Genomic DNA, 23,057 nt, shown 5'->3' on the forward strand with positions numbered 1-23,057 from the left:
CCGAGCAGGGAGCCCAATGCGGGGCTTGATCCCAGGACCCTGGGATTATGACCTGAGCCGAAGGCAGTCGCTTAACCAGCTGAGCCACCCAGGCGCCCCGAACTGACTATGTGTTAAGCCCACCCTAGCACATAAGCATGTGACTGGTTACTACAAACAATCTCATTAATCTTCAAAATGACCCTCTGGTAAAGTTACCATGAAAACTAAAACATGCACGGGGCAAGTCATCCCCTGCCAGAGTTCATGTGAGGCTGAGATTCAACCTTGGGCCGTATGACCTCAGGATTCATGTTCCTTCTAGCTACCATGATGCCTCCATGATGGGTGTGTCTTCTACTTCTAAATTTGCTGGAAAAACAAAACAAAACAAAAAATACCCATGACTGCTCATTTGAATCTTGACAACATATAAGCCAGCCTTGAGAGAACTAGAGCTTCCACGACAGCAGATACAAGAACACAAGGCCAGAAAATAACAGTCCTGTTGGGACTGCTGAGGAAGGAACACCAGGCCCTGCTGTGGAGACTCAGCTTTAGAGGGAGACAGAGACAAGTATACAGGCCAAAAACACTTATAATAATAGCTACCACTCGTGGCATACTTCCTTGTGCCGGAAACTGTTCTAAGTGATTTCTATACACCGATCTATTTCATCTTCCCTGCAACCCTTCAAGATAGGTATTACCACTCTCCTCCTCTTCCTGATGAGGAAACTGAAGGCAGAGGCAAGATTTGGGTCTATGGCATGCAGGCTGCCGTGCACAGGGAGCACGGGGGAGCACGGGGGAGCCACGGGGGCCCAGGAGGTTTTCTGCAGGCACTGGCATGGCAACACTAAGCAGCACGCTTGGCACATGGTACACACTCAACATGCATCTACTGACGGACTTTTCTGCCAAAGCTCTTGAGGATACAAAGGAATTAGCCAGCTGCAGGAGAGGGCTATGGGAAAGATGGCATAGAGAGGTATTCTGGGCAAAGGAGAGAAAGTTTAGGAAGGCACAGGTGGTACAGAGTAGCTTTTGCACGTCACAGGGGGAGGAGTGGTGAGGGATGCAGCCCGGGGGAGGGGGGCAACAGGGCCCCCAGCGGGAGAGGCCTGGCAAGACCCGGAAGGAATTTAGAGCCCGTCCTGCAGCACAGAGCCAGTGTGCACTGGGTTTGGGTAGGGGAGTGGCATAGCTGCATTTTCAGTTTAGAAAAATCTCTGGTTACTGTGTGGGAAATGAATTGGAGAGGACAAACCTAGGGACAGGGAAACTAGTTAGTGAGGAGGGCGCTGCACTCCTACAAGAAGAAAAGATGCTGGCTGCCTGGGTGTCCACAGCGGTAGTGAGGACAGGGGAACATGAAGAGGCTGCACAGAGATCAGAGGTAAAACTTACCAGATGGACACACGGCGGGAGCAGGAGAGAAAGGAGGAAAAAGATGCAGTCCAGGTTTCTGACCTGGTGAAACTGGTGACTGGCCCTGGTGCAGTGAAGGAAGGGAGCGGATGATACATGGTCAGGGCCACAGACCAAGCTTTGAACTCACTGAGCCACAAAAGCCTCTGGGTGGTGTCCCATGGGAGGGAGTCAGCAGACACTTGGGAGTCCCCAGCACACAGCCCTGATCTAACCAGGCCTGCGCAAGCCTGTGAGGACGGCAATGGAGAGCCTATAAACCCCACTGGAACAGGAGGGCAGGGAAGATGACAAAAGCCAAACAGAGCACGCAGGGCCACACTGCAAGGTAAGTGGCAGAGGCACAGGGCCAGAACTGAGCTCCTCTGACTTCTCCACTGGCAGAAAGGATGACTGATTGGGAAGTGGGCAGGCAGGGGGGCCACGGAGGGTGAACGTGCATATGGCTACATCGGTGGTGTCTAAAGGAGAGGAAAAAGCACCAGGACACACTCTCCCCCACCATCACTGGCTTCTACTGGCTATCAGCTGTGTTCTGGCAAATTCTTGGACAGAGAAAGCCTGGGAACGACTAGCTTAAAGAACAGCTGAGAGGAACTCTCAGCAAGATTCCCTCTTTCTCAAGCATGCCCCAGAAGCCTCCAGCACAGTTAGCAGAAGAATCAATGGCAGTCTCCTACTTCTCCTGTCTACATCCTTACCCAGTGCTTTAGGATCACATACCCCACGCATCCATTCCTGTGCTCCATCCCCTTCTGTACAGATCTTTAAATGAGTTTCAAATGCTAAGGAAATAGTCCAAGTCTGTTTCAGACATCAAGTCCTGTGGATACTGTTTCATTACAAGGAGTCCATCTTTCTCTTTCCAGGATAAAGCCTAGAATGATTTAACTGTGGCAAAATTAGCATGCAATTTGTAAGTCATTACAGTGCAAAGTATGTGGTGAGAACACTTTATTGAATAAACCTGCTGAATATAATTTTCCCAGGAACTAAAAAAGGGAAACCTCTTTCCAAGGCTCTCCTCCCTCTTTAAAAATCCCTGCCAGTACCTATATAATTATGTCTCAGTTCTGACAGTCAGAAGCCAGGCATCTCTGTACATTTAACCAAGAGAAGCCAGAAGGAACCAATGAGAAGTCAGGACATCTTCCCAGTAAAACAGGGACCTTGGTATTTTCTGGGCTTGGTGTTGTTTGGGGAGTCAGGTAAAATCTGCTGAGACAAGCATCCTGGATATTTACAGATCATGGAGAACTACTGCTCACTAGAAGACTAAGAATTACATGCCCTTTAAAAGTTCAGGTCAAATCTTGTTAACCAGGAGCCCCAAGGGCATGTCCAGATACACTGTGGCCCTGGAATCGAGGAGTCACTGAAGACAACATGAAAGCAGTGGGCCACTGCCCCAGACATAGAAGTCTTTGCCAGTTACAGATTACTGCAGTAATGTGATTCCAACGGAATGTGTGTAGAATTATCAGCTTGTCCTGTAGACTCTTCTAAATAGTAGTGTTTCACCTTGCTGAACACTGCCACAGGTAGGCCACAGAATCTACATAGATAACCTGAGATATTTTTGATGATGGGGCTAATCATAGAGCAAACAAAAGAAGAGGGTTAAAAATGAGAGTTAAGGAACAATGTAGAAAAAAACCCAGGACCTTCAATTTTCCTTAATACCCAGAGACAAATGTTAATTTCATCTCATGAGCAATGGTCCTTCATTTAATGCATGTCAGTAACCATGTAAGTCCTTAGAATATGATAAACAAGAGAGATGATAGCCCCAGAGACAGAGAGTAAACAAGCAAACACTGAGAGGTTATGAAGGGGCCCTGGAGATGCGGTGATGCTACTTTCCATATGGTGATCACTGAAAACTCTCTGAGGAGGTGACATTTAGGCTGGGACCTGAAGGTGGAGAGAAGCACCTGCAAGGCGAGCACAGATGCGGGAGAGGAAGCTAATGAAAGAGGGGGCACCCAGATCACACAAAATATTGCAGTCCCAGGGGAGTTAGAAAGTGTGTGTGTGTGTGTGTGTGTGTGTGTGTGTGGTGTGTGTGTGTGTGTGTGTGTGTGTGTGTGTGTGTGTGTGTGTGTGTAGGCAGGGGTGATGGGGTGCAGACTGTGTGTATGCAGGGGTGATGGGGTGAAGACAGTCCTTAAAGAGACAATGAAAGTTTCTCTGGCCACCAGCTATGTGCCAAGCCCTGTGAAACAGATTTCGGGTGTTAGGTCACTAAATCCCACCTTCTGTAATTCCCCAAAGTACACAGGTTGGGACACACACCTTAGAAAAAAAACACCACTGAGGAAGAAAATAAGGCTGAAAAGTTAAGTTACTTGTCTGCAGTCAGAAGCAGAAGGAAGCAGGGCTCTAGAACCCACGCTCTCCCTTCTCTCCCTCTGCTCCTGGGATTTAACTTCCCACTTGCTCCCCAAACTTGGCTCCCCCTGCCCCTGCTTTGCTCCTGCTCTTCTTCAGTTGGAAATGCCTGATGTGTGTCTATTTCTTAACGTGCAGCTCAAACCTGGCCTCATGCACGAAACAGCTGAGGGTGCCCCCAGGCGCAGCCAACTGCTCCCTGCTCCCTGGGCACCTCTAGCCCTTGCCAGCAGCACCACTCCTGGGGCCCCTTTTTCCCACGGGCACTTCTAAATCTCACCCCCTGCCAGTGGCTGGCCCGGTGCCTTGCACAGAGCAGGTGCCTGAGAAATATTTGCCAAATGACTGGATTCTCTCCAGTGAATCCTGGTCAATTGCAAACGGTGGCCATTTGCACCGTACCCGTGGAAGTCTCAAGTGTCCAGGGAAGATGGGAGCTCTGAAACACTAAAACTGTCAATACCTGACCCTGTTATCTAAGGTCTTTTTTTTTTTTTAAGATTTTATTTGACAAAAAGAGACACAGTGAGAGAGAGAACACAAGTAGAGGGAGTGGGAGAGGGAGAAGCAGGCTTCCCGCTGAGCAGGGAGCCCGATGCAGGGCTCAATCCCAGGACCCCGGGATCATGACCTGAGCTGAAGACAGATGCTTAACGACTGAGCCACCCAGGTGCCCCCTAAGGTCTTTTTTGTTGCAGACTTGGTGAAGTGTGGAAATGCGCAAGATATTTATTCATTATTGATCTGACAGTCAAAGTCATCAAATGCCTGAGAAATAAGCATTCAATTCGAGTCAACAAATATTTGCTGAGTTCCCAATGGGTGTAGGACATCCAAGTTTAATGGAGATGGGGTGGGGTGAGGCAGCAAATTGTTTATGACTTAAGAGAGAAGAGTGCATGAAGGAGAGGTGAAAAAGAGGTCGTTGTGTTCCAAGTCACTTTACACCTGCCAGGCGGCTGCACCTGCCAGGACGGAGCCCGAGTGCTGGCAGAGAGCACAGCTCACAAATGCGTCCCTCGCCCCCCACCCTGCCCTGTCTCTCCGAGCAACACTGAGGCTGCTGAGCACTAATGGCCTTGGGATGTTCGCCAGTGCCCAGCAAAACGGCCTTGGCATCAAGGAGACAGATGTTTGTCAGGAAATGGCAGGAGCCCGGTGCCCATAGCACACAGGAGCTCTGTGGGAGGCTGGGGGAGAGTTGCTGCGGTGATTACTCTCCGTCGGTGCTAATCAATTTCACACCCTCTCCAGTGCTGATCATGATCTTGTGGGAAGCGGGCCAAGTTTCCTAACGGCTACATGCACGCTGCTCCCTCACGCCCAATAGCTTACTTGGTCTTCGTCAGAAAAACGTCTACTCCAGCTTCCCCTCAAATGAAGTATATGACGGGGCCAACACTGGTCTGTTAGGGGACTCCCTCCGGGATAGATGGCAAGGAGGATGCCCTCAGGAGAAGGACTGCCTGGCTAGCTTAAAAGCTGCACAAGAATGACAAAGGAAGCTAGGAGCACCAAGCAGCAGCGGCTCTTAGAAATGTATTGAGGTGCTTTATAGACTTTGTAATAACTCCAAAAGGGAAGTGTTATTTCCATTTTACAGATGGGATGACCAAAGTTTAGAGAGGTCAACTCATTTGTCCAGGGTCTCAGAGCTAGGATGTGGCAAAGCTGGAATCCAAATCCAGGGTTCTGTGACTCGCCACTCACCCAACCTTTTCTCGGAGGCTGCTCCTCTGTACGAAGGACCGCGCGGTCACTGGTCACCCTCTCACGGTGCTCGAACTCCACCCCACTGCTAAAAGCCAGCAGAGTGACCAAAGGATGTGCACTTGAACCTGAGGGACAACACTCAGTTGAAGAGGACCTGAGAGATCACCTTTGCTGATACCATGTTACTGCTAAGAATCCGGCTATGTATATGAAGCATGGTGACAAGCCATGGCCACACAGTGATGGAGAGGTGGTGCCTGCCTAAAATTCTAGGTCCCTCGACTCCCAGGTGCTCTTTCTACCCCTGAAAATCTCCTCCAGCAGATAACACAGGTCTTCCGTCAGAGCTGGAATTCTCATTGTCTCGTGGCTGTTTCCCTACAAAAGTCTAGGGAAATTTCAATTCTTTCTAATTATCACTCAGATGAAGAGAAAGAAGACATTACTCTGGCACTTAAACAGTCACTAAGTGTCCATCATGCACAAGTTACTGTAAAGGGAAGAAAAGATGGAAAAGGAAACCTCAAAGAACAAAATAAAGGGGGTGGGAGGGCAGAACAAAAGAGCTATGAGTGCAACATGCTAGCCATCTGGAGTCCAGCCTCAAAATTCAGAGCCTCTGCCTTTTATCTTGTAGGAGTATCACTGTATAAATGAAGAATGTCCCAGTCAGTCAATTCAATCAATCAACAAACATCTGAGGACTTACGTGGTTTGAAGGAAATCCCGAGCATGATAACCACAGCTACCTGTCCACTGGCATTCATAAATGAAGGCATATCTTGTGAAAGGAGAGGGGTGGATACGAAGGGGTGAAGAGAAACAGGACACAGACAACAGGGTCACTGTCTCCTCCCTCTGGGCTCTCACCCTCGCCTGCGGCCTAGCTTGAGGGCAAGTGCTAGCGTAGTAGTCCCCTGTGCACTTGGCTCTGCCCCACAGCTCCGTTGCTCCAACACAGATGTGAGCAGGGGCTGAACTGGCTCTCCCACCAGTGAGGATCAAAAGCCTCCAGTGCATCCTTAAGGCAAGAAGAACAAAAAGAGAATGGAGTGATATAGCAAAACAAGATCACAAAGAAAATGAAGTCTATTACAGACTGTAAAAAGCAAGGAAAGGGTCCTTTGGCGATGTGACCAAAGACTGAAGAATGTCTTGCAGGGAGAATACAGATTGGACATTAAGCAACATGAATGCCTGCCCCGATGAAGGTGACAGATGAGAAAAGGAGAGGCCAGAGATGGCAGAGAACAAAAGGGAAGCAGGTGGAAAGTACAGAAGGCAGGATACTAGCAGAGCGAGCACAGCTCTTCAAGAAAAAAACCAGACAGGTTTCATTTCCCTGAGCAGCCACGAGCAGAAGAAATGAGGGTGGGTCCTCTGGAGCCTGGTTTGCAGGCTTTGCTGTGATACATCTGAGCCTCTTTTCTCCAGGTCTCCAGTTTTTCGTCTGTCAATGAGTGACCTCGAAATTTCCTTCCAGTTCTTATCCCCTGTGATCACCCTTCCCACGCGTCCTTCCTTCCCTTCCCTTCTGACTACAGAAGCCAGCAGGAGTGTGAAACAAGATGCGCTCTGCCAGCTCTGCCAATGTGGTACCAAGTCACTGCACTGCACTTTGGCCAGAGTTTTTAAGAGCAGCTCATGTCAAGGGTACTCGTGCTATCACCCAGACCCCCTGCCTGGGGGACAGGGAGCAATCCGACATGCCCTCCCTCTTAAAGGATGTGCACTCCTGTTAGAAGAGCAGGTATAACCACTGGCAGACGGTCATCTGCTCTGCTCTAACAACAGGTGAGGTGGCACGTGAGGGCAGATGGTACCTGTGCCCTTGTCTGTCCTGTGTGGACAGAGAAGGTACAAAGGGATCCAAATGGAATGCGAGTCGATAAGTCGGTAAAAGACAGGCAGGGATACGTACATGTTTTTCCCCTTCAATCTTCTTGTCCGCCACCTGCATTGCGTCCAGATACTTAAAATGCAACTCCATCAGTCTGTCAACCTGAAAGAGAGATATTTGAGACATGAGTGAGGAGGAAAAAGAATACCAAGGCAAGAGAACAGTGGGGCTCCCATTCATCTCACTGTCACTCCTTACAATAGGAGACCCACTCTCCCACTTCTGACATCAGGATGAACTCTGCATAGGAACACAGCAGGAATGGATTAAAGAGCTGGGGTAGAACAAGCCAATACCTGGAATGGGGACAGTCTGAACACAGGTCCATTCCCCAAAGGACGCTGCATTCCCAGCCCTTTGAGGGCTCCCATGAATTCGAGTTGTTAAAAACAAGTAAATAAATCAAAATTCAAGTCCCTTCTTGCAAAGAGAAGGAGCTTGAAGTTACATACTTGGTATTCACTTAGAACTTTACAGAAATTTCTTTCTTCCAACTGAAACCTTTCATGTTCAGATTCTACCCCAGAGCTGATCTTTTTTTAAAAAGGTCTGAGTAAAATCTCTTTAGTTGCTTTCGAGTCAGAAGAGAGTACACGAAAAAAACTCTTTCAGCAACTTGAAAAAAGGCCCTGACTTCTGCTCAGCAATAACTTAAAAATCAGTTTTCAACTTAGCAAAAGTCATGCTTCAAACACGGTCCAGGGAATACTCAGTGGGTTTGAAGTTTCATTTTTCCCTAAGACTTCCAAAAGACTGAACAAATACCATGAAACCAGCCTAGATTTCTAAACCATCTCTTTACTAGGTTGGCACCACCACGGCTCTTGGCAACCCTGATATTTACTCAAGAGCTTGTAGTGGTTAACAGCAGATGGTGCTTCAACACGGCATCAGAGTCCAGGAGGACTGTGCCCAAATCCTCTCTGGATAACAATGACGACCCCAAGATCTTATATATTTCAGTTTATGGGGTATTTTCTTTATACCTTAAAAAAACCTGAGATGTAGGCAGGAAAGATAGTGACCCTGATTTTAAAGACAAAGAAACTGAAGCACAGATGTTAAATGTCACCAGGTGACGTGACTGCTAAGGTGTTCTGTGCCTAACCTCATGATGGGCTCTTCCCCATGCTACGCAGCTAGTGAGGCTGGAAAAACGGTCAGACACAAGCTCAGAGAGACGGTCATAAACATCTCTCCGAAGGAGGACAAACTTTCAGCCTTTCCTTGGACACAATAAGGAAAGAAATTATGTTAAGTTGTAAAAGGGGTTTTGGTCTTTAATTTTATTCATCTAGCATGATCTAATTCTTAACTAGCAGCGTGACCATGGTAGACCATGATCGTGGGCAAGTAACATAATGCCTCCAAGCTTGTTTCCTGCCCTGCAAATGTGGACGAAAGCCACACAGGGGGTAAACCTCACGCTGCTGGGAGAATTCACACAACAACGAAAGGGACCTGCTAATAAGCCCTCCAAATCATTAAATATATGCTGGCTCTTGCTACTGTTAAAACTCTTATGGTTTGGCACGCTAAGTCACAATGTAAATGATGCATCTAATCTCATTTACGTGATCATTCCCTTATCCCACAGGCCATCGAGGACAGGCTCTCCCTTCCCTATGTTCGTACCAGAACCTTCCATCACTGCCACCTAGGAAGGCCTCATTTAGTCTTCCTCTCCTTGACTCTTCAAGATGGGAATTAATGTGTCCATTTCAAAGACAGGGAAAACAAGGCTCAGAGTGGCACACATGTTGAAACTGGCAAAACCAGGTTCAAATCCAAACATCTGAATCCAAAGCCTGTGGTTCTTGATGACTTTGCCATGCTGTGCAACCCCCAATCCAAATCCTATTACAACCCACTGTCACTGGGTCTAAAAATCTCCCTGAGGTACTAGCTGCTGCCACCCAAGGTGCTACTACTCCCAGAAGGATGTATCTGGAGAGGAGAGGCAGAGCCACAGAAAAGCCTGAGATCCAAAGCCATGCTGGAGAAGATATTTTAGGGCAGGAACGCTCAGCTCAGCAGCCCCCAGATGGCATGAGGTAAAGAGCCCTTCTAGCCGCCCACCCTCCCCTAAGCCCTGGGCCCGGCCTTACCATGCAGCAGGCGCACCCACCTTCTCACTGTCATTTTCAGTGAATTTATTCAGAAGCCGGGTTCGCTGCTGCCCTCTCAGATTCCGCAGGAGGGAAGCCAGGATCGAACAGACATGCTCTGGGTTGGGAAGGAGAAAACGGAACATGCTGTGATCAGAGTGGTAATTATTACCTCTCTTCAAGCCTGATCTGGTCTATTGGAGGACGAATAAGTAGGCCTTCCCTGACTGCTGCTATTGATTAATAAGACAAGAACTTAAATTGTGTCACTGGAAATCTGAACTGATCTTCACATGCTGCACGAGAAACGTATTCAAAAGGGAAGATATCCTCAAGGACACTTGAGCAAGTGAATCAAAACTAAGTTAGAATTCTAGTCCGCCTGGAATTAATTGATTTTGTCTACAACAGACCCTTAAACTAACCCCCCATTTACAGAAATAACCTCTGAACAGAGTATGAATATCTGCTAGGAGAGGAGTATATAATGAACAATAAGACGTGTTCTATCATATTCTCTAATTACCTCATAATTTCCCCAGGTAAAGATCGTGGATTAAGTAAGAGACACGATCAGGTGCCAGGGTTAGCACTTCCATCCTGGTGCAGCTAAAACCCCTTCTTCAGGTTTGGAAGCAGCTGGCCAGTAAGTACTTCAAAATGGTAACAATGCTTTTTGAGCTCCCATTACCCACAGGCTTCTATTATGAGCTACTATTTTTCTACCTTGAGAAGAAGAGGGTAATTGAAGGGTATGTTATAGGCTTTAGCTGTGAAGAGATTCTTTTCTTTAAAAAGAATTTTTAAAAATCCAGAATATTGACCTTGAAAAGGAGGCAGCATAAGTCTCGTCATGGAGAAATGACAGAGTGAAGTTTATTTTGAGATAATGCCCAGAGCGTGGGCAACAAATACTCTATTTGAAAAGTGACTGAAGAACATCTTCACATGTCAAACTTCCTTGAGTTCTCAAAAAGTCACCTATTAATTAAAGCCGCCGGTAGGCATTCACCATAGCACGGATATGAATGTTTTCCCCTCATTTATGTCAGACGCATTCCCTGCCTCTTCACATCCCCAGTCTCATACTGCCGGAGGTAGTCGGGCATCCTGTCTTCTGTCTGCATTCACCGCCCTGGGAGGCCCGTGCTAGTCCCACAGCTGTAAAACCACCTACGTGCTGATGGCTCCCAAAATTGGGTCTACCGGCCACTCCTGTTCTCTGAAAGCAGACTCATGTGTTCACCTTTCTACCTGCTCTCTCCACATCGTTGTCAATAGGTCTTTAAACTGAACACATCCCAAATTCAGCTCCTGATCTGCCTCCTCAAACATGTTCCCCACAGTCTTTTCGTCTAGGCAATGGCAACCAGGTTCTCCAGTTCCTCAGGCCGAAAACAGTGGCGATGTCTCACAGGAAACCTTGTCAGCTTTACCTTCAAATTATACCCAGAATCCCACCTCTTCTTCCTTCTGCCCCCACAGTGGCTACTCAGTTCCACACCACCGTCATCTCTTGCTTGGAATATTCAATTCAATATTCTCTGCTTCCACCCTTGCTCCCTCTGGCCTAATCTCCATAGGGCAGTCAGAACAATCCTTTAGGTTAAAACCCAAAGTCAGATCCCATCATTTCTCTATTTAAAGCCCTCTGATGGCTCCCCAGCTCACTTGGACTAAATGTTGTTTCTAATGTCAGGCAAGCTCCTGTCCTGGGGCCTCTGCACTTGCTGTGTCTTCCACCTGAAATGCTCTTCACCAGATTACCTGCATGCCTCCGTCTTCACGCCCAGTTTTACTCAGCTGTCATCTTCTCGATGAGGCTCTTCCTTGACCACCCCATTTAAAAACACAACACCCTGACACTACCTAGTTCCAAGTCTTAGCTGCTTTATTTTCCTCCTCAGCATGATTATCTTCTAAAACACTGTATTATTTAATTAATTGACTGACTGATTGATTGATTCTGTTCACTGTTTCCCTTCAATTAGAATATCAGCTCCTCAAAGGCAGGAATCCTTGTCTGCTTTTTTCATTGGTATATCCCTCCCTGGTCCCAAAACAATGCCCCAGGTGGGTGCACCGCAAACTCTCTCAACTTCCGTGTGAAGCTGAGGTTGAGGTAATATAATCTCCATCTTGAACAAAATGAAGGGTTTAGAGAACAGGAAGTGGAGAGTGGATAGCACAGGACCTGTCTTCACAGAAAGGCAAAAACTGTCATGGAACCCAGGGTAAGGACAGTGAACCAAACAGCTCAGCTCAGGGTGAGAAAGTAGGATAAGACAAGGCCGTCTTTGGAGACACATGTCAGGGAAAGTCCTCTAACCTCTAAGCATGCCAAGGAGAGGAGAGAAAGGCAGAGTAGAGGACATAACCAGTTCTCCAATCTTAGGCTCTGATCTCTTCAGCTGGTGAGCAGATGTGGGACAGGCCATAATCAATGCAGTGTTAGTTCTGAAACTTTGAAATTACTCAGCATAACAACTGGCAACACTCTCCATGTGCATATATGACAATCTGACAACCACAGAGGAAGAAAAAGAGATCAGCCAGATTCTCATAGATTATCTGGGCCAAATCTCTCATCGTATAGATGGAGTGAAGAGCGCAGTGACGGGTCGGCACAGCTAACTAGTGAAAGAGGCACAACTCAAACCTCAGACAACTCACTCACTCATTCACTGACCACTTGCTTATTTTTGTGCCTGGCAAGCATATGGCGCTCAGGTCCCCAAATAAACAACACATTATCCCTAATCTTGAAGAGCTCCTTATTTAGTGCAGAAACAAAACAATGATAACAGTGCAGTGTGACAAGTCCCATCACTGAGGTAGGCACGGGGGACTTGGGGAGCACAGAGAAGGGATTATCTGACCTAAAAGGATTCCCACTGGAGGTGACAAACAACTGAACATCTTCAAAAAGCCCCAGTACAACACCTATGGCTGACAACTAGGTAGAGAAGAGGAGAGAGCACTGCAGGCCAATGGAACAATACATGCAAAGGCCAGTTTGGATGGAGTGTCATATCCACATGGAGGAGGGAAGGCCAGTTAAGTTGCAAAGGGTAGATCATGAAAAAAAGTGGCAAGAATCCACCCATGAATTTTAAGCTGGGGAGAGACAAGACGAAATCTGAGTTTAGGCCAACCCTTGGCGCTACAGTCCTTTTAGAGATGAAGATCAGGAAAATGTTTCTCTTTCCCCATGAATTTTTTATGCTTATCGGGGTTCCCTCTTTGCCTTGGCTATTGGGAAGCTCAAAGATGACTTTATGCTCAACTATAGGAAGCAATTTCTTTTACTGCCTTACTGGTGATTCCCTCCATGATCCACCAATGGATTTTAAAATAAAAGTAATAGGGGCAGCAGGGTGACTCAGTCGATTAAGCATCTCCCTTTGGCTCAGGCCATGATCCCAGGGTCCTGGATTGAGCCCCATGTGGTTCCCTGTTTGGTGGGGAGTATGCTTCTCCCTCTGCCCCTTCCCCCTGCTTGTGTTTTTCTTTCTCTCTCTAATAAATAAAATCTTAAAAAAATAAAATAAAATAGAAGTAATGGATACACATGGTAAAAACCAGACTATACATAAAGGTATAAAACACATTCAGCAAATATTTATTGAACACCTAATATTTGTCTTTTCCCATACTCTTCTCATTATCTTTTTCTTCTCTCCTAAGGGAAAAAAACCTACAAGGTATCTTGTGTACATTCTTAGAGGAGAGGGGAAAAAATACATATATATATTTCCATATCAGTACATACTTCATTTTTTTTTCTAATGGCTATCTAGAATTCCACTGACCTCATTTATCATAATTTAACTAGTGCCCTGCTCAATAATGAGTGGTTTCCAGTTTTTGGTTGGTTGTTTTGTTTCTGCTGTTAGAAACAATGCTGCAATAAACATCCATGTACACATATTCTGGCACGTGTACTTTTTTTCTGGCATGAATATACTTTTGCATGTGTATTCTTATGGCAAATTCCTAGCAGTGGAATTGGGTGAGTCAAAAGGTATTCACATAGAATATATTGAAAGATGTGGACAAATTATTTGTCACAAAGGTTGTACCAGTTCTGTGTCCACTCTCAGTGTCTCACACACACACACACACACACACACACAATGGAAGCAAAATTTTATATAGATATATATAATAGATATATGAGTATATACATGTATATGTGTGTGTATATGTGTGTGTGTGTGTGTGTATATATATATATATATATATATATATATATATATATATATTTACACTCTTATATATAAAGAGTATCTGTTCTCCCATATCCTCAACTCTGGATACCATCCAACTTAAAAATTATGACAACCTAATGGGTGAAACGTGGGATCTTCTTCTGATTAGCATGTTTTTATTCTTGTTATGAATAAGGTTAAGCAGCTTTTCTGATGTTTACTCACCACTTGTATTACTTTCTGGGTGAACTGTCTTGGCCTTATTGCCAATTTGACTTCTATGAGTTCTCTGTAAATTAAGACTATTATCGTTTTGTCATATATGCTGCAAATATCTTCCCCGGTTTGATATTTGTGTTCTGACAAATTGTTATTCAAAGCTAAGGTTTAGTATCACCATATTGTTTTGCTATAAGCAGCTTCAGATACCTAGTTGAAAGTAAGTAGGGTACAACAGTAACTGTCACCAATTGTGTATCTATGACTTGAGGTCTGTACACAATTTTCTCATTGAATCCTCACTACTAAACTCTGAGAAAGGTACCATTCTCATTCCTCTCTTATAAATGGAGAATCCAAGGCTCAGAGAGGTTAATCAACTTACTTAAAGTCATGTCCTTCAGTCAGTGGTGGGAGCTTAGGTTTGAACCCAAGATGCCTGACTCTAAACAGTAAGCTTTCTTACTATGTTGTTATATGCTTTCCAGATATAAAAGGTAACCATCAAAGCTTTTAACTAAGAAAGATAAGAGAGACCAGAAACTAAACCATGCAAAGCCTGACAATGTGCTTCATGTGGGGCTCATTGTGTCCAAAAGATTGGCATTATGTAAATGTGGATTTAAAAAAAATTCAACAATTTTAATGAGAGAAAATGAAGCAAAAGGCCATATGGAGTAAGACGTGAATAACAACCCCTCTTCTCTCTTCTACTGAATTACTCCTTCCAGAGGTGATTTGTACCAGAGTCCAAATAAAGAAGAGACTTGGGGTTTTAGGCAGTTCTACAAATACTGAACCAGAACTTCTCAAATTTCCCTTTTAATCTGGCTGATTAAGATGGAGGGGAAAGAGTTGCAAGAGAATGTTCTTTATATACCTGAACAAGATGGGAGGGTGGGGTGCCGGTAGAACAGTGAGGATATCAGGAGCTGTAATTTTCGAAGAGGAAAATGTAATATACAGAATTATCATCTTTTTTGGCACTAGATCATATCAGCATGCATTTTTACAGCTCATCCCAGCCTGGAGCAGGAGATACCTTGATCTATTGTAGAGGTATATACTAAGAACAAATGGCATTTACCTATTTGGGATTTTAAGCAAAGAACAGGTTGTTAATTTCAGGAGACCTGAAGCTGCTTAGGTAGCTTAGGTATCTTCCGTCTCTCTCCCTCTGGGTGCTGTGGCTGGCTGTAGGTCACTGGTGCCTGACAGATAGGAAAACACTTCAGCTACCCCAAGTTTTATACTTAAACACACACACACACACACACACACACACACACACACACACACACACACACACAGAGTTTCATTAGCCACTAATAAATGTAGCCTCCCTAGGAACAGATTTCAGCCCAAGGTGGTGTCAATTTTTCATGCACCAGGAAGATGGGGAGAGCTGCTGGCACAGAGAGCAGGGAAGATAACAGGTTTATCTGCTGGCCAGCACCACTCAGCTGCTCTGTCACTTGGACAGGATAAAATGGAGTCGAAGGATGGCTATGGAGCTGTCAACGCAGATGGGGTGGATGACTCCCACTGCAGAAAACAACCTCTAAGGCAGGGCCCAGGGAGAGCAACACACACACACACGCCAAAGGAATTCACAAGGCTCCCGAGCGCGCGCACACACACACACACACACACACACACACACACACACACACACGCTAAAGGAATTCACAAGGCTCCCGAGAGGGTAAGGCCAAGCAAATCTGCACCTTCAAGTCACTAGGTAGGGAGGTCTTGGTGGAGTATTATAGAGCCAGTACTGAAACTGGGCCAGTGTGAGGCCCTGCCTGCTGGGCACCTGCTCAACGGACAACTGCCAGCCTCAGACACTAATTAGTGAAACTGCCTAGACGGGTGGCTCTGGTCCCTTGTCCCCTCCTCCCCAGCTCACAGCTCTTTAAGGGCCTCTCAAGGGTGACTGGCAATGGGTTAGATCCCTGGGTATCTGCAAGGGGACTGAAAGCTTGATTCTCTGGGGTCACTTAAGAGTTTTGTAATTTTCAGAGCTGGAAGGACAATTAGAAATCTTTGCTTCAACCCCTCTGGAATTTTGAGTATAGAAACAATAGCCCTGATAAGTGATGTGATTTGCTTCAGGTCAAAAGTACCTTTGTGGGCTACTGGAATCTGGATCTGCAATTTATCTTTTTTAAAAATCACGACAGAAACTTTTGAGAATCTGATGAACCCTTATGCATGCTATCCCTTGCAAAATGCATTATATACAAATGTAACATTTCCATGGAATTTCAAGAGTGTTCCCATCTCTTGGGGATGGCTCCTTGGCTAAGAACCCATGATCTAGTATACCCAGATCTGAGGTCTTTCCAGAATGGTACAAACCAGACCGTGACAGTCACTCCAACTAGCCTCGTACAGTGTGCGCTGTTTTTGTAAAGAATGAGATGGACTAACGTTTCCCATCCCCATTCTTAAAAATGGATGGTCCAAATCCCAGGAGGTTAACAACACCTCTGTGAGGAGAGCTATTTATCCATACGTAGGCCTGTTAACAACCAGGCCTACTAGTGGCCCATTGCTGAGAAAGACACATGGGTACAGTAAGAAGTCTGACTCCCAAGACCTGCTCCAGAAAGGCCAACAATTAATTAACCTTATGTGGAGCTTTAGGATCAGACAGACTTGGATTTGAATCTTGCCTCTGGTGCTAAAACATGGGCATATTGTTTAATCACTAAGTCTCAGTTTTCCTGTTTGTAAAATGGGGCTGTCCCTTCCAGCTATTAAATTCACTGTATCAAATGAGACAGGTGCACAACAGGTACCCAAAAGACATTCATTTGAGATTTGCTGTACTGAAGAGGAACATTGCAGGAGTCTCCGCCCATGCACCAGTCGTAGATCACCACCTAGCTCCTTCCATAGTGCCTCCTGGTCGCGTGCCTGCCTCTGAACGTGTTTCAGTCTGCCTGTGCCACCCTCACTAGCTTGTGCAGAGATGGACAGGAACTTAAGTGGCCTGACTTTCTCAGCTGGTAGGCTTATCTTCTGTAACTCGAGATTTGTTCTAACCCTAAGATGGAGCAAGGCCAACTTCACTCAGACTCTTAAGTCCCACAATAAAGTGAAATAAAGTGCTTATATGTGACTGCCTATAAAGCCAAATAATACAAGTTCTGGGAGGCCTGCAGAGAGCCCTGCAGTGGGCAGTGGCTATTTAGTAGTAAGCTGAAGGACACAGCACATCAAAGCAGTGATGGTCCTACCTTTTAATAAAAATAAATGTACTCGGCCATGGTAATCATTTGCCTTTTGATCTTGCTGTAGAACTGAAAACACAGCACATGATCTGTAGAGGAAATGAAAAATACCTTCTCTTTTATGAGTTTTGTGACCACAGGACAATTAATTACAGGGCATGAAGTGGCGCATACACCAGCTCAAACTTCTAGGTACCTACTATGTGCCAGGCAATGTAGCAAGTGCTGGGACTACAGAGATGAAAGAAGATAGTCCACCCTAAAGGAGCTCATCATCCTATGAGCAAGGCTAAGAAAGAAACAGCTACAACCGAGTATACAATTATGTGGCACACGTGGAATATGCAAAGCACACATGTGAAGCGTCCCTAACTCAGTTGGGGATAGGGTAGGGAAGAGGAAGGAATGGGTAGGGCTGGCTATTTTTCTCATTTCACATTTTTCTCAGACTCCTGGGAGTGACACAGAGCTGGGTGCGTTACACTGGCAAGTGAACGGCTATGAGCTCATAGCTCCAAGTTCTCTGTGGGAAAGTTGGTAGAGAGACAAGAGGCCAGGATTTGGGGTTCTATGGACACATTTAGCTCCTACAGGTCTCCCAAGGTAGGGACTGGGGTGGGAGGTGCGGAACAGGGGGAAGAAGGTGACAGGGAGCACAGTGACAATCCCTAAATGACTTCCTTATCCTCTGTGCCAAGAGAAAGGCCTCCCAGATGTCAGAGGTGTCCTGCTTGCATCTCTTGAAGTTTTGGTTCCAGGAGGCCTCCAAAAAGGGAAGAAGAGGCACTAACAAGCTGAGGTGGGCCACAGGAGGCAGCCTCTAGGTGTCTTAGACACAGGAACGGACACAGATTCATTCATTTAGTCATAAAATAGAACCGTACAATGTATAAGATACAGTGTTTAGGGACAAAGACATCCAGACACTGACTCTGCCCTCCAGGTGCTTGTAGTCTATCATGTCTAAAATTACTTGACAGGAAGTGGTAGTGATGAGAAAGAGGCAAAAACTGAGGAGGCAAATACTCTGCTAGCCAGGGTGTCTGGGGAGCCTGGTGGGCAAGATGCCATGTGAGCTGAGCCTGGGAGAAGAGAAGAACGCAAGAAAAGAGCCTTGAAGGGAGGAGGGGCAGTGGGAACAAGGGCATTCCAAGCCGATGGACAAGCATGCATCAAAGGCATGAAGCTGGAATGCACGGGGTCTGGACAAAGAACTGGGAAAGGATCTGTGTGGCAGAGGGAAGGGAGGATGAAAAGCAATGAGGTTGGAAAGGTGGGGGAGGAGTGCCGATCACAGATAAACACAAACGCTGGACTATGGGAACTGGACCCTGACCAGTGACCTAATAGCCTGGCATCTAAATATTGGCCCAGCCTGGCTGGTTGGACAATGAATTCAGGGTCCCTCTGAGGCACATCCAGCTTCAGAGCCTGCACCTGCCTTCCAGCAGCCCAAACAGTTAAGAAAGATATGGGTCAGCCACAGCTCTATTCTTAGGATGGAAATGGTCCCTGTACTTCAACCACAAGGCCCATGTCTTGGCAAGATCTTGCGGGGCCACTTTAAAATTCAAGGCCATGCGGCAGGGCTGCCTTTGTTTCCATGGAACGTCTAAGGCCATTAGCTCTCCTGTCTTAAGGCGATCATACAGAAGTGCTCTTCTCTCGTTTCTAAAATTAAAACCATCTCTGTTTTATTGCCCATCCTTGCTGCCCACCTGCCCCTGAACTCCCCCAGACGGACAAACATCCTGCTTCCTGGTAAGACTCTAGATGCAAACAGGATGTTTAAAATACCCTAATTAAACCGATCCTGACTTCAGCAGCAGTGTGCTAGAATACAGATTAATCTGCTTCATGCCCAGCACTAGCAGCTGAAGTAGCAGGAGGCCCTGTCAAATCAAGCCACAACATTACACTCCCCTGCCTTTATTATTTTTTTCCTCTTCTACATTCCATTATAATGGACATCTGCTTAGTAGGGGATGTGGTAAACCAAGAAGAGACTCGCGTGTGTGCTCAGCCACTCCAGTTGAATATTGATGCAAGTCAAATCAAACACTCTTCTCGAGACAGATGGATCTGTGTTAGCATCTATATATAGCCCTTTAGACACATATACAAAATGCATGTATTCCTATTCTTCATAAACATTTACTGAATCCTCAATATGTGGCAGGCACTGGGCTAGAGACTAGGGACTTAAAGAGGCACTATTTATTGTAAACCTACTATGTGCCTATGTGTACTCTGTATATATTACTTCATTTAATTCTCATAACAATCCTAGGAAATACGTTTATTATTCTCCCCATTTTATTTATTTTTTTTTTTTTAAAGATTTTATTTATCTGACAGAGAGAGACACAGCGAGAGAACAGGAACACAAGCAGGGGTAGTGGGAGAGGGAGAAGCAGGCTCTCCGTTGAGCAGGGAGCCCGATGCAGGGCTCGATCCCAGGACCCTGGGATCACGACCTGACCGAAGGCAGTCGTTTAACCAACTGAGCCACCCAGGCGCCCCTATTCTCCCCATTTTATAGATAAGAAACTAGAGACTCAGCCAGGAAAAAACATTTGCCTCCCAGGGTTTCAAAGCTAGGAAGTGACCTAATTAGTTCCACTACAATAAAACTTGATTATCTTCCTCATGAGTTAAAAATACCCAATAAGCAAATTTAAAAAACCATTCAACCTCACTAGTGTTGCAGATAAAGTCATGAGGTAGTTTCATCTGATGAAAATTTCAAAATAGTTGATGCCTGGAAGGCTGTAGGGAGGAGAGCTCTCCTACACTGCTGGCCACATGAGTACTAAGGATGCCGTACTGAAACCACCACTCTGCTGTATGAATCTCCTCAATAGATGGCAAGCTCCTCCAAAGTGGAGCCCACATCTTATTCATCTCTATACCTTCAGCATCTAGTCTTGTGCCAGGAAAATTCAACTAATACTGAATGTGATATCCGAAGAGAACACCATGGTTTTAAGAGTTAGCTGTCAGAGATACATTTGCATAAAAAAGGAAAAACTAAATCCCTGAGAGGGTCTGGATCAATCAGGGAATTTTCAGAGTCTCCTCTGAAGAACAAGGAGGTATTTATCGGAGAGACAAAGGAGGAACACTATTCTAGACAAAACACAAGAGGTTGAAAGGCATGGAGGTATGAAGGAGCACAACAGAGGACAGGCTGCAGGGGATGGGTGATGGAGTGTAAGATGAAGCAAGAGAAGCAAGCAAGAACCCTGCACACTCAACTAGAGGCAGGACTTTATCCCATAAGACCTATAGAACACATGATGGAGAATAAGTAGTATGATCAGATTTGTGTTCCAGAAAGATCATTCTGGAAGATTTACTAAAATGTATACTGGAGGAGAAGCAGGACCAGATCCAGATCATTACAGAAACATATGAAACAAATACCCACAATATATTACATTTGGGTATATTTAACAGTTACTTCTCCCTAAGCAAAAACGGAAATAGTTAACGAGCTTTCAGAAAGAAGCCCGGTTTCCTTGCCCCCTTCTGGAGGGAAAAAGTAAAGTATGACATAAAGAACACCAGAAAAGAGTTAAGAGACAGGGATTTCTAGTCCAAACTTTGAAAAAAGTCTTCTACTTGGCTCTGAATAGGTCTCTTGTCCATCTACTCTCTGGGCCTTAGTATCCTTGTCTGTAAAGGAGAGAAGTGGCCTGGATGATATATAAGTAAAGTCCTCCCTTAATTGAATTACAAGATTCTACTTACCAAACAAGATGCAAACAACTACCAAGTGACCCAGCAATTCCACTCCTAGATATTACTCAAGAGACAATGAAAACACATGACCACAAAAAGACTTGTACACAAAATGTTCTACAAAAACAATGTTCAGGGCAGCTCCACTCACAATGGTCAAAAACCTGAAATAGTTTGTCAAGAGGAAAAATGTGCCCACACAACAGAACACTACTCAGGATCAAAAAAGAACAAAGTATTGTTGCACTCGACAACATGGGTGAATCTCAAAAACAGTATGCTCAGTGAAAGCTTTATCCCCAAAGAGTATTCGCTGCCTAAGTCTGCGGACAATGAAGCTCTAGATGAGGCTCACCTAAGACATGGTGAAAACCTCAGAACAGTGGATGCCTTTGTGGGAGGACGGACTTGACTAGGGAAGGGCATGAGGGAACTTTCTGGGTAGTGGTAACGTTCTGGACCTCGACAGAATATGTATTTGTCCAAATCTGCCAAACAGTGTAGTCGAGATGTGTGCATTTCACTCTGTGCTTTTTTTTTTTTTAATTGAACTCTAGGCTAGTAGCCTACTCCTAGGCTAATACTCCTGCTGAAGGGTTTAAGGTGAAGCGTACTGATGTCTGTAACTTACTTCCTGCATCAAAAAATAAAATGGACAGATGAGAGAGATGGATAGAAGTGACAAAAATACAGTAAAATGTTAACTATGGAATCTAGGTGGTGGGTATGTGAGCATTTACTGTACAATTCTTTCGACTTTTCTGTATGTTTGAAAATTTTTCTAAGAAAATATCGGGAGGAAAAAGGCAAGAAAAAAAGAGATGAGCACTTGGAATGTAAATGATGAGATTCCTAAAGGTTACTTTTCCAAAAAGCAGTTTTTAATATGTCTGTTGTTTGAAATTTTGAATGCATTTTCCATTGAAATAGGCCCACTGAAACCCATTTAACCTGAAATATAGCCAAAATTAATTCAGTATTCTCATTTTTCAGTTGCGATGAGATTCCACAAACATTGCCTAATCACCTACTGACTGCAAAGCAATATGATAGGTGTTGCCTTTGGTTGATTTATTTTCTCTTTCCCACAGGATGTTCCCCCTCCTTTCAGAGTTTGAGCACCACTATGGATTTAAAAAAGTGTTTAAGTGCTAGCTTAACTAATTTACAGCCTTGAATCTGTGGGAAAATATGCCTTGCAGCAAGAAAGGGATACATATGCTCAAAAAATACTTCTTTCTGCTACACAACTATTCTCCAAGGGCTCAGAGTGAAAAGAACAGAATGATGTGGTAGCTAACATTCCTTCCCAGGGTTTGAGCTCAAATCAAGAAGCTCCCTAGGTCAAGTGTTTGTGCATCAGGGAAGGCCCGTATCTCAGATGGGTTGAAGGAGAGGTCCATGAAGCTTTAGTGCCTGCTATGTGCATACCCAACCATCTCCAGTTGGAAAATGACTCCGACCTGTAGTTTTTGATGCCTCCTACAATGTGGTTTGTCAGTACAACCACCCCATCACTCTAGTGGCAGCAGTGGGGACTGGGAAAGGATGCTGGTTCTGGTGGGCATCATGAAGAATGAACTGGCCACCAGTGACTTCAGGAACTTTTTTGAGAAGGCCTGGACAATCTCTACCCAAGAGAGATGTTCTATGCCAACTGGCAGCATCCTGACTAGTTAAGACCGCCAGTTACCTACCCATTTTCTCTGATTCCTTACTAATAGAATCCATATATATTTGGTAATTTACCCAGCTTAAAAAACAAAGGCAGAAAAACAAACTACAGCTTCCCTTATAGCTAGGTATGACCTAGCTTGACCCAACTGACTCACTTTGGGTCAAGACTTAAGGCAAACAGGAATTTGGAACTTCCAGAACGGGATATGTCCCCTTCTGCCCTGCCCCCTCCCTTTTGTTTTCCTGCTGTTTGGAATATAGATGCAGTAATTGGAACTCCAGGAATGATCAAGACCATGAGGCAATCTTGAAAATAGAAGCCAGGCACATTTATATGTACTTGGGGCACATTAATAAGCAAACAAATATCCCTGGTCCTGTGAGAAGGATGGCAGAACAGAATGACAGAAGGAACCTGGGTTCCTGATGACATCTTAAAGCTGCC

The 23,057-nt window shown here is 45.2% G+C and overlaps 1 protein-coding gene across 1 annotated transcript in view; it reads right to left on the reverse strand.

Moving 5' to 3' along the window:
* CTNNBL1 (catenin beta like 1) overlaps window positions 1-23,057 on the reverse strand; it is a 160,032-nt gene that overhangs the window by 19,547 nt on the left and 117,428 nt on the right. Inside the window, exons 12-13 of the mRNA XM_073880447.1 lie at window positions 9,543-9,640; window positions 7,436-7,516 (exon numbers count right to left, since the gene is read on the reverse strand). Of these exons, the coding sequence (XP_073736548.1) occupies window positions 7,436-7,516; window positions 9,543-9,640 (179 nt within the window). The remainder of the gene's footprint in view (window positions 1-7,435; window positions 7,517-9,542; window positions 9,641-23,057) is intronic.

Source organism: Callorhinus ursinus, unplaced genomic scaffold (assembly GCF_003265705.2).
Source record: "Callorhinus ursinus isolate GAN/ISIS: 27379988/994484 unplaced genomic scaffold, GSC_fseal_2.0 scaffold38, whole genome shotgun sequence".
Taxonomy (NCBI): domain Eukaryota; kingdom Metazoa; phylum Chordata; class Mammalia; order Carnivora; family Otariidae; genus Callorhinus; species Callorhinus ursinus.